The sequence below is a fragment of the Argiope bruennichi genome, chromosome 11 (assembly GCF_947563725.1).
Source record: "Argiope bruennichi chromosome 11, qqArgBrue1.1, whole genome shotgun sequence".
NCBI classification, from domain to species: domain Eukaryota; kingdom Metazoa; phylum Arthropoda; class Arachnida; order Araneae; family Araneidae; genus Argiope; species Argiope bruennichi.
This window is the reverse complement of record NC_079161.1, coordinates 102,288,452-102,301,076: the sequence shown is the minus strand read 5'-3', so window position 1 is coordinate 102,301,076 and position 12,625 is coordinate 102,288,452. Positions and strand designations below refer to the sequence as shown.

At 29.0% G+C, this 12,625-nt stretch overlaps 1 protein-coding gene across 1 annotated transcript; it reads right to left on the bottom strand.

The window, feature by feature from the left end:
* Positions 1 to 2,551: 2,551 nt before the first annotated feature.
* Positions 2,552 to 3,740, bottom strand: LOC129957147 (translocon-associated protein subunit alpha-like). Its single transcript, XM_056069314.1, has one exon. It carries the CDS (start codon positions 3,596 to 3,598, stop codon positions 2,672 to 2,674), a length of 927 nt encoding a protein of 308 aa, XP_055925289.1. The 5' UTR covers positions 3,599 to 3,740; the 3' UTR covers positions 2,552 to 2,671.
* Positions 3,741 to 12,625: the final 8,885 nt, after the last annotated feature.

The window sequence follows — 12,625 nt, the reverse complement described above, 5'->3', positions numbered from 1 at the left end:
TAACATAAAAGGGCATTTTTATTAAATTCTGACACTAATAGAGAGAGAAAAAAATAATAATACTCCACATGATCGGTCCCTTGACATACTTCAATTTGCAAAAACGGTACGGTACAGAAACAGTTGCCGCAGATGTTTTTTGCGCTAATGCGCCATTAAAGAGCAATCCTGTTGTTCGCACACAACACTTAAAAACCACCAAATCTGTAGCGGCGTTAATACGCAAGTATCGCAAAAACATACATGTTTAGAAATTAATTTTACACAAATGGAGGGAAATACTAGCAATTGCATGTAATAGCAGTGTGCATTATCAAATAAAAATATAACCATTTTCATCAAAAAATAATTTCATTGACTTCTTATAATAAACAGAATGCCTTATAAAGAATTGTATTATCATAATGTAAAAATGCTGAAGTTAATATTTCTAACTTTAAAAAGAAAAATCTCAATTCAAATACCGAAATTCAATACTAGGATATCCCTTTTTACACGAGGCTGTACACAATAAAATTAAAAACTTAAATAAAAATAAATCTTAAGAAATCAAAAAGTAGATTAGCTAACTTATCAACTAATTTTTAAAATTGTTAGAGAATATAAATTTTTAATAAAGATTTCAATCTTAAAAAAAGAGCAATCATTTAGTTACTAATTAGATGATTTATTAAAGCTTATCACCTATTTCTATGAACTGAAAATTGCATATGAAAATAGCAAGTTCTTGTCTCTACAGGGTCTCTCTACTTGCTACTGTACAGTTTCTGCGCATGCGTAGTCTTACTGGATGGATTGAAGCTGGTTGAATGTAAACCCTACTTTACATCAATTCTGTAACTAAATTAAACATAATTTTGTCAAGTGAATAACAATTTTAAAAAATTTGGGATATTTCATAAAACTAAAGAATAATTCACGATAATTTACTATAAGAATAGTCACAAGTATTTTTAATAATATATTTATTAAGAACATTTGTTGCTAATTTTATGTATATATAAATAACTGATTCTTGTGATTTAATGATCTGGAATGTTAACGTACCTTATCTAAAAAACAACACAAAAAGAAAAAACTAATCTTTAAAAAATTTATGTCATCAGTAAAGTTCTCAAGAAACCAATAACTAAATTACAAATAATTAAAATATATCTCAGAACTTTCATTTAAATATATGGATATATAACAATTTACTTTATAATAAACTTTCCTTGAAAAAAAGGGGAAGATTGCACATTAAATTATCAAAAAACGTGGTTCTAAATTTTGTAAAAGAACGACATGCATTAAAAAAAAGCTAATTTTCATAATTCAAAAAGTCATGTTTTTAACTTTAAATGTGTTAAAAATATATGCATTTAATAATACTTTATGACCTTACATTATTTTTTAAATGTTATAATTATACATTTAAAAGAAGAATAACAAAGTGTAACCAATTTCCACACATCCCAAGAGTATTTTCTGAAAATACTACAAATGGAATTAATCCTGCTCTAAACATTTCTCTTGTCATTGTTACTAAAATTAACAACTGCTTTTTTTTTATATATACTCTCATTTTCCAATGCTAAAAATAATAATACTGCCAACTACGATAGAAGTAATAATTCAGAATATGCTATTTTTTTAAAAACATATAGAAACTTATGATATCAAATATCAATCACATTATTTAGTTGTACAAAATAATGTGAGTTAGTTGGTTTCTCATAGCTGTACTTTAATTCTTACAAACAAATAGAAAATCTTGATTTTAGTATGATGATTAAGTGAAACAATATAAATAATCTTCTTGATCAATCTTTAATACATGTCATACTTAAGAAAGAAACAGATGAATCCTAATTATCTCTATTGTCATCCATGCACTTAAAAAAGCACTTTATATTTCATTTTTAAGAACCTGTTCACTTGAAGTAAATACACACACACACACACACACAAAGAATATATTCGAAATTTATCATTATGGATAACTAATATGAATTTCTAATTTAATAACTTCACATCAATATTACTTCCAATAATTGATTTTTAAGACAAAATATTCAATGTGATTACACCAATCTAACTTAAAGAAAAACTATTTTGGAAAACAAATAAATTCCTGCAAGTTGTTCCATTAATATTACTTTACTAATGTTACATGTGCAAAATAATTATTCAATAGCTCTTAATTTGGTGTTATTATTTAACTGTCTTTCATTTCAAACAGAGATCGAATTGATATGTTACTTTCTAAAATAGATTTTGCAAGGTCAAAGTCTTAACGTTTTAAAAACTTATCTATTTTTTTTATATCATTTCAAATTAGTTATAACATTATTCAATAATTCATAATTTGCTTAGTATATCCATTAACTAACAAAGATTTATAGCTTAAGTGTTTCATTACAACTTCCATCACCTTACAGGATCAAAATAATAATCAATGAAAAAAGTCAACATCTACAAGACTTACTTTTGACCAACAATTTCATAATGAGAGAATAGTATCACAAAACACACAGACAGACATACAACCATTAAACTTCTAAACACACCATTACTAGAAAACAGTTTTATTTTTATAATTTTTTTTTTCACTTTTTGCTAATTTTTTTTAGTTTTTTTTTTCAGAGTCTTACACACTTCAGATGTCTGCGACTCTGTTTTATAGTTCCAATCATTCATCCTTGCCTCCTCGTTTTACCCTCCGCTGCGTGACTTGTTTAGGTGATGTCTGCTTTGGTGAATTTTTCACTTGATTCTTTGCTTTCCTAGGTGACAACCTTTCCGATCTGCGGGGTGACTTATTGTTGAAGTTATTAAGGGCTTCCTTTGGCAACCAATCGTAATCGACATCAAATTGATGATTCTGGGTTCCTGTTTCAATTTTTTGTCCAGATGAGATCTTCTTTTTGGTGAAATTAACCAAGAATTGTTGAGCAACAACTAGAATGAGAACGAGACCAGCAGCTAGCAGGATATACAAGAAGAAGGTCTCACCATCCAAAGATTCATCAATTTCCACAATGGTGATGGTGTCATTGTAAACAGCATCTAAATATTGCTTGCCCTCTATATCTCTGTAAAAGAGGTTGACAACAAGGCCGAAAGGACGGGAACTGTAGGTTTCGCTGGTGTAGAATGCATAGTATAGGGTGATATCTTGTTTAGGTTTGACAACACGGTTGTATGGAATGGCACTGAAATTTTGAATGTGGAAGGAAAAATCCAAAGGGTACCTGAAAGATGCATCCATAGATTCCACAATAAAATCTTTATTGCCTTTGTTGGAGAAACCGACCAAGAAGTGGACATCTTTTCCTGCAGGTAACTGAGCTTCCAAACCACTAGGCTGAGTAAAGAGAAAAGTTGTATCGACATCTGGGGACGGTTTTATCTTATTATCATCCAATTCATCTTCGTTTAGAATACTTTCTTGGCCACCGACCACAGCACTGTCAGAATCAGGTCTCAAGTCTTCAACTTCGGCTTCAGAGTCATCATCTTCTAAATCAATTTGTGCATTAACTTTAGAATTAGTTAAACATAAAAATGAAATGGGAAAGACAACTAAAAGAATGAGCATTAATTTCTTGGGAAACATTTTAACTAATTATTAGAGTAAAAAAACAACTACTAATGCAGATTATGATAGATTACAACCACATACTCAACGGCTCTACTCAAAACCTATTTTCCTATGCGACGATGTAAACGCCACGCAGGATATAAACAATTCATTGATGCCAGCTTAAAGTCGGCAACGTCACCAAATGAAATGTAGCAGACGACACATTGATAAGGTATTCTGCTACTGAAGCAGCATGGTGAATAGTAACATAATAAATATGTTAGAATTACACGGTTTAAATATTTAAAATCGTAGTAATAATTTTAATAGTAAGTTTTAAAAGATATTGATTTCATAAATTCGAAATAGTTTTGTCCAAAGACAAAATAATTGTTCACAAACCTTAAATATATTTAAAATAATTTTTGCTTAACAAGCTTGAAAAATTCTATTTGTGTAAAAATTATTTATAAAGTTGCTTTTAAGAACCGAAATAATATTTTTGTTCATTTATAAGTGAATAAACAGTCTTCCTAGAATCGCTAAAAATTTTAATTTACGATCTGTTTATTAATTCATAATTTTGTGGCAACTTTGTGGTTGCAACGTAAACAGAATTTAAATTTTGGTTCTGGTTTTCATTTCAGCCGCAAAAAGAAAGCATCCCATTTGGGTGAATGCCCTAAACACGATTTAAAAAAAAAAAAAAAAAAAAAAAAAGTAAAAGCGAAGTTGCTTGTTGTAGGAGTTTTATTTTAATGGCACATAATTAAATTAAACCTCTTGTTTTGGAAATGTTTAATAATATACTTTTGCAATGATCTTAATCGATATTCTCATTTGGTAAAAGAAATTCTTTCTTTTCTATATTCTATAGTTTATTTTTCCACAAAATATTTACTTTTTGAAGGAATCTAATACTCGCTCTAAGATTCATTTTGGCTAATATATAAATAAAGATCTGGGACTTGTATAATATGTGTCATTTCATGAATAGGGCTGAGATTTTTATCAAAGATAAATCTGATTAACCATATTTCAGAATCATTGAATGTTCTGAATTAGAATTATCTTTCTCAGACAACTTCTTATTTTACTTATCAAAGTTCATTTTTTAATGAAATATTTGTGATTAAAATTACTAAGAAAAGTCTGAATTTTCCCTTTTTTTATGTGGATGAGTCAGTGTGAAAGTAAAAGGTTATAATGTTCTTTATTTCTTATTTCTTTTACTTTTTATATAGTGATTAACTGTATTTTTTATTTGATGTTTTTTTATTATTATTATTTGTCCATCATTTAGCTAATGCTCCAAGTAGAAGCCCAATTTCCACATCCTGCATTAAATTTCCGAAAATAGAGTCATTTTATTTTTAATGCATGCAGTTTACATCTCATGAAATATGAAAGTTTTAAATCTGCATTTTTAATGAATTGTTTTAAATTTTGAAACAGTTAATAGTCAAAAAAAAAAAAAAAAGGTTGAAAGTTCTAGTGTAGATTTGGGTACCCCTTTGATTGGCAACAAATTTCAGCGATGAAGCACTACTTCTGGTTTCCATGTTTTATTTTCATTACCGTTATTATTGGGTTACCAAACAAAAATCCCCTTGGCACCAAAAAATCAAGGAGCACCCAATTGTAAACTATTACAAGGTTGAATTTTACCATTAACCATTTCAGAATTCATAACTTTTAAAACATATTTTTTTATTCATATGATACGAGTAAGAGTAACAAACTGTTACATGTTTTGGGTGAGATTTTAAGTTTGCACATTATAAGGAGTTAAAATATTTCTCATGTAGTAAATTGCTACATGAGAAATACATGCTCTTTCAGTTATGAGTATATCTGACTGACAGATTTTTTTTCCATGTGTTTGAAAGTACTACTAAAAATGAAAAATTCCATGATGCCCATTTCTATTTTAATAGCATATATTATTAATATAATTATTCATTTTACAACATTACCCTCAATTATAATATCAGTTTGTCCATTCAATATCTGAAATTATCCTAAAATCATGTGTACATTATAAATATTCTTATCTGGCTCAACCCATTTATTTTAAAAGTGTTAAGGATATAAAAAGCATGCTATGTTTGTCAAATTTGCTTTTGGTTTAGTTTAACTTAATTTCCATTTCAACATTTTTATTGTCAAAAGTATGCCTGCAATTTTAGTATGTGGTTTATATCAACCAAGGCTAAATTAATTTTCTGTTATGTATGCTTATTTTAAGCTTACACTATTTTCTTCTATAACAGTTGCATAAATCTTAATAAATATGATGAAGGAACATTGGAAAAATATTAGAAAATTTAATTTTCAATTTAAATTTTCATTTAAAATCAATTAAAGTGTTTAACTATTTCAAATGAAAAATATTATAGAAATAATCTTTTTAACTATTAAATTATTCTAGAACAATATATTAACCCTTTGCATTTGAATGGTGCCTCTCAGGTACCATTCAACGATGCATTATTTTAATGCTTTGTTTATTTATTTTTAAATTTTAATTGTTAACAATACCAACAGAATAGTAAAAAGGCGTCGATTAATTTTTTGGTGAAATTCAATTTAAAACAATTATATATATGTATACATTTTTTTTGGAACAATAAACAAGCCTTTGTATTAAGAGAATAATTATGCATAGAATTACTTTTCCGACTACAAAGGATTAAACGGGCAAATATACATAACCGCTTGCTGCAAATTTCAATATTACACCCCGACCACCACACACACACACATACTCACAATTACAATGCAAAAACTGCCATTGCTTGATTATCAATCACTCAGTTTTAAATTAATTCTATTAAAATAGTATATTTATATTTATTAAGTGATTAATAGCATATTTAAGTGATAAATAGTATATTTATTATGTGATTATTTATAAGTGATTATTAAAGACAAAGATGCTGGTATAAGATACAAATTTATATATACTAACATATACACATATGTAACTGTTCATATGAAAATATCTTGTTCCATACTATATAATGATTCACCAGTTTTTAAGTCAAATAATTCATTTTTTTAATACTTTGATGGTTTTAATTTCTTTAAAAATTCAGTTATAATTCTAAGTTGAAAGAATATTTTGTATATCATATAAAATAAACACTGAAATAAATTGACAGAACTGGATGTCATAAATGCAAATCAATTAAATGAGACAAAATCTTTTATTTAAACTACACATGAATCTATTAGGTAGGGGTGATCATTACTTCATGTAAAATATAATAAAAACTTATATGGAGTAAAAATATAGCAATTTTAAATTTACTAAAAATTATATAATATTTTTCTATATTACTCCCCATGGTCGCCTCTCTTCTTTGATTGCTTTGAAATTACTGTACTTATATTTTTTTCCATAGTAATAACTAAACATTCAGTATGATAATTAGATATTTTTACATACATAATAGTTTTCTTCACTTAGTTCTTCATCCACGAAGGCGGGGGGGACACCCCTAAAATGGAAACAAAATGTTTCTGGTATGGTGGTTGGTTCTAGCTCCCCTGGTGGATAAAGAAATGGCTTGGGATTGGATACTTCCATTCTGATGATGGAACATACCTCTTAAGAGAAGAGGAGGTTGTACCATGGATATTAATTGTCATTAGGACTGAAACTCGGTTACTACCAGAATGCTAGCATGATGATGTGGGCCACTTAGTTTTTCCCGATCACTACGGCAGGATGAGGGTAACTTGTTTGAAATTCATTTGCTCCTTTATATATTATATCAAAATTAAAAAATTGCTAATTTGAAGAGATCGGAGCATGAAGAATTTTTGTAATCCAGTCTGGTAATTAATAATTCCAGAATTTGGTTTCTGCCTCTGGAGAATTCTCTTTTCTTAATAATCAATCACAAATTATACAACAATAACAAAATTTTATTTAACTTGCAACTGAGGAAGATTTCACACCTTGTCCTTATTATCAGGGCCAAATTGTTCAATAGAAAACAGCCTACTGGCCCCGCAACATTAAAAGGCCCCGAAATTTCAACATACTTTTTGTGGACATATTCTGAGTATATTAATTTAATTTTTTTAATTTACAACGGCTGCGTGTTCGAACCAATACAAACTAAAATCAAGAAACAATTAAATTTTGAAATATTATTCTAATATTGCTAATTAATCATCTTTTGCATTATATAGTTTAAAAACTCTAAACAATATGTTGCTTTAAAATTTAAAAAAATGACTGATTTTATAAGTAACAGTATTTAAATTTAGTACAGCGTGCACCATAAATTCGTGCAAATTTTAAAAAATCATAATAAAAAGGTGATTCTTAAAAAAAATTGTGGATTGTATAGGAATATGTTGCCTTTGAACTTTTTCCTTCCATTACAATTTCAAAAAATGACTAATAGATGACATTCACACATCAAACTGAGATGGTTTATGCAAATACAGAGAACAGTAGCGAAATACAGCGCATTTTATTTTAAAGCAAGATATGTTCAACATGATCGCCACCACAAGCTCCATGAGGTTTTAACCGCTTCAATTTGATGGATGCCATCTACTGTCATTTTTTGAATAATTTTTAATGGGAAAAAAATCCAGCTTTTTGAATATATTTCCACAAACCACAATTTTTTCGAGTATTGCTTTTTTTTAAATAAGTGTGTGTGTGTGTGTGTGTGTGTGTGTGTGTGTGTGTGTGTGTGTGTGTGTGTGTGTGTGTGTGTGTGTGTGTGTGTGTGTGTGTGTGTGTGTGTGTGTGTGTCAATAAAATGCTGAAATCAACTCTTTTCGAAAACCGTAATTTATATCTGGCCGTTTATGAGAATTTTATACATAAAACTGGCCACAAAGAAAATTAAATTCAATAGAAGATGTTCAATGTAGGAAGTTAAAAAATAGAGCCAACAGACTCGCACAATCTAAGCTCCTGCATATTATTATAGGCTTGCGACTTTACATAAAAAGATCTGAACATGGTCTGAAGAATTTTCCATCCGCTTACTAGGCTCATATAAATAAGATATAAGTAACGTATTGTCTACATTTTCGTAAATTCTGGTATGAAAGTAAAGATCTGGGTTGAAAGAGGAAATCAGTGTCTTTCCAAAACTTTCCCGCATATTCTCTAATAACGATATTATTCCAGAGAAAGTCTTGCATGGCCTACAATAGTTACGAAAATAACTTTTGGCTTCAATTTCGCATTTTTTACTGAATCTATCGTGTAATCCTTTTCGAGTTTTTTAGCGATTCAATCCTGGCATGCGGTTAATAGTATCTGAAAATCAAATTTGTGTTTTGCATGTGTTTTTTCCAATTGATTGAAATCAACATTTGACACAGAATTAGAATTGCAGTTACAAAATGACATAAAAAATTTCATATATTTAAATCATTGCATTTTTTAGCAGTCACATATGCTTCTGAAAGTACAGACTGACAGGCTTGTTGGTTTTGGCTCAAAAGTTGAGTGTCTACAGTATTGATGTTAAATCTGAATACCGATTTTTATCTATGTAGCTTTGTTCATTTCATTTATTCATCGTGTTAGCGTATATTTAGACAGCAGGGTAGACAGATTTCTTCTGAATGTAATTTGCACAAAATTTGATAGCAACCAACAAATTTGGTGTAAAGACCATATACCATATTTCATCCGTTTAGCTCAAAGCGTTTTTGAATTATTGTCACAGACGGACATTTTCCAAAAAAAATCTGTTTTTCGAACTCAGAGAGATCTAAAATGTGTAGATTCGTCAAAATCTCATATTCAATTTTCTTGAGATTTATTATACTTTCTTTATATTTCGCACATGAGAAAGTAAAAAAGAGAATCTAATCGCTATAATCAAAAATATCAACTAGCTACGCTCAGTGACTAACTGTGTGTGCTATATATTAACACTAGCCGCCTATGGCGACCAGCCGGTTCGCCAATCTTAATGTTCGTTAAAATTTTAATAATTAAATATTTTATGCAATTCCTACTTTAATAACTTCTTCATCAAAATATTTTAAAACTTAAAATTTTGATAGTCATATAATTCATTCATAATATTATAAAGGCCTTCAGTCATAACGTAATATGTATCTCTCTAAGTTTCTGTTAACTCCAGTAGAATTTATGATTTAAATTAAAGTGGAAAGGATAAATCTGCAATTAATATAATAATATTTTTTACTGAAACAAAGCATTTTTTTATAATATGATTACTGAAAACAGAGTCACTTTAAAAGTCACTCAAACTTTAAACTTTTAAAGTCACTCAAACTTTATGGGCACTAAAGAATATATACCTTAATTTATGTAATATCTCCAGAATTTGTCTGCAAAATTTTCTCAGATTCATCATGAGCAGATCGATTAACTAACAATGTTTAATTTTAAATGCATCAAACGCTAAGAAAATAAAGCGAATCGTTTAAAATCATCGGTCGAAAACAGATTAAAGTAAACTACTTAAAAAACTATATATTTAAAACTATAAGCATATACAAATATATATATAACTAATATAAATACAATTTAATTACAAAAGCACACAACTAACCTAAAAATAATTTAAATCAAGTCCGAATCCGTTGAAAATCTTTTGAATCCGTTGTCAACAATCCGAACACAATGCGCATGCGTGAATTTTCAACGCCAGTTACGGTAACGCAAATACGTGAATTTTTCAACGATAGTTGGGGTAACGCTATGCAGATTAGAAATTTTTAATTTCATTTATTCTGTTTTATTTTAATTCAAAAGTACTTCAGAATGAATCTGAAAGATCGATTAATTAACAATGTTTAATTTTAAATGCATCAAACTTTAAAAAAATAAACAGAATCGTTTGAAATAATCGGCCGAAAAATGTTAAACCTAGCCTCATTAGTGTGGGGGAAAAAACTGAAGCCTTACTCATTTGGCGGTGGGGAAAATAAAAAGATTTTTTGGCAGAAAGTTAGTTTTTAATTAAGAATTAAAATTCTAATTAAAAATTCAAAAATAGGAACCCCAGGGGCACATTCCCGACCTCCAAGGTATACGTGTACCAAATTTGGTAGCTGTAGGTCAAGCGGTCTGGCCTGTAGAGCGCCAACACACACACACACACATTGAGCTTTATATAAGTACTAGCCGCCTCTGGTGACCAGCCGGTTCGCCAATCTTAATGTTTGCTAAAATTTTAATAATTAAATATTTTATGCAATTCCTGCTTTAATAGCTTCTTCATCAAAATATTTTAAAACTTCAAATTTTGATAGTCATATAATATTATAAAAGCCTTTAGTTATAACGTAATATGTATCTCTCTAATTTTCTGTTAGCTCCCGTAGAATTTATACTTTAAATTAAAGTGGAAATGATTAATCCGCAATTAATATAATAATATTTTTTACTGAAACAAAGTAATTTTGTAATATGATTACTGAAAACAGTCACTGAGCGTTTAAACTTTATGGGCACTAAAGAATATCTTTCTTAATTTATGTAATATTTCAAAAATTTGTCAACAAAATTTTCTCAGATTCATCATGAGCAGATCAATTAATTTACAATGTTTAATTTTAAATGCATCAAGCACTAAGAAAACAAACAGAATCGTTTAAAATAATCGATTGAAAACAGGTTTAAAAAAAACTACTTAAAAAACGGTGTACTTAAAACTATAAACATATACAAAAAATATATAACTAACATAAATACAATTTAATTACAAAAGCATGCAACTAACCTAAAAATAATTTAAATCAAGTCCGCAATCAGAACACAATGCGCATGCGTGAATTTTCAATGCCGGTTACGGTAACGCAAATGCGTGAATTTTTCTGCGCCAGTTGGGGTAACGCTATGCAGATTAGAAATTTTTAATTTCTTTTATTCTGTTTTTTTTTTAAATTCAAAAGTAGTTCAGAATGAATCTGAAACATGGATTAATTAACAATGTTTAATTTTAAATGCATCAAACATTAAGAAAATAAACAGAATCGTTTGAAATAATAGGCGAAAAATGTTAAGCCTAGCCTCATTACTTTTGGGGAAAAAACTAAAGCCTGACTCATTTGCTGATGGGGAAAATGAGAAGATTTTTTTGGCGGGAAAGTTAGTTTTTAATTCATAATTAAAATCCTAATTAAAAATTCAAAAAAAGGGACCCCAGGTGCACATTCCCTACCTCCAAGGTATACATGTACCAAATTTGGTAGCTATAGGTCAAACGGTCTGGCCTGTAGAGCGCCAACACACACACACATTGAGTTTTATATAAGTTTAGATAGATTAATCTACTGTTAGATTAATTTAGTGATGTCAACCAACTTTGATGAACTTATTACACCAATCGAAAGTCCTGTTTATGTTATATGTTATGCAGTTGTTGAGATCGTATCAAGATTTTATTTCACAATGTCTCTCATAAATGAGTGGGTAGAAGACCTTTGATAGCATATTCAGGGATCATGGACTTTAATATGAAGTAAAAAGTGGCAAAACTGAACTATGGGATGAGTTGGGGTTACTTAGTCGTAGTCTCTCTTGCACAGGAAACGGGTGGCATTGAGATTTTTCTTAAAAATGATAGGGATGAGTGCTTACCACCATTGATAACATAACTAGCGGATCATTATCTTTCAAATGAAATAAAAATTTTCGAAATCAGATTGGTGGGTTGGAAATTTTTTGAAGGAAGAAATTGGGAAGTCCTTCAAACTTTTTTTTTTTTTTTAAATTTTTGAGTGTGTGTGTTGGGGGGGGGGGTTACCCTTAATTTTAGACTACCTGCCTTTGGAGACTAGTGAATTCATTTGGGAGTAATGGTAGAAAATTTTTTTTTAATATTTTATGTAACCTGGTCTTAATGGTTTTACTTAAGAATTTTAATATATAGTTCACACTTAGAAGCCTTACATCGTTCTGTTCATTTTACTTACATTTTTTTTTCTCTCTCTCTCTTTTTATACATTTTTATTCATTTTTTTTTTTTGTCAGCTTACCTAAAATTCATAAGAAAAGAATACACTTTAACCATGCAACCTAATTTCTGCTGATGCCTA

Bases quoted from the DNA above. Each gene is read 5' to 3' on its own strand.
- LOC129957147 (XM_056069314.1), bottom strand. From the start codon at position 3,598: ATGTTTCCCAAGAAATTAATGCTCATTCTTTTAGTTGTCTTTCCCATT.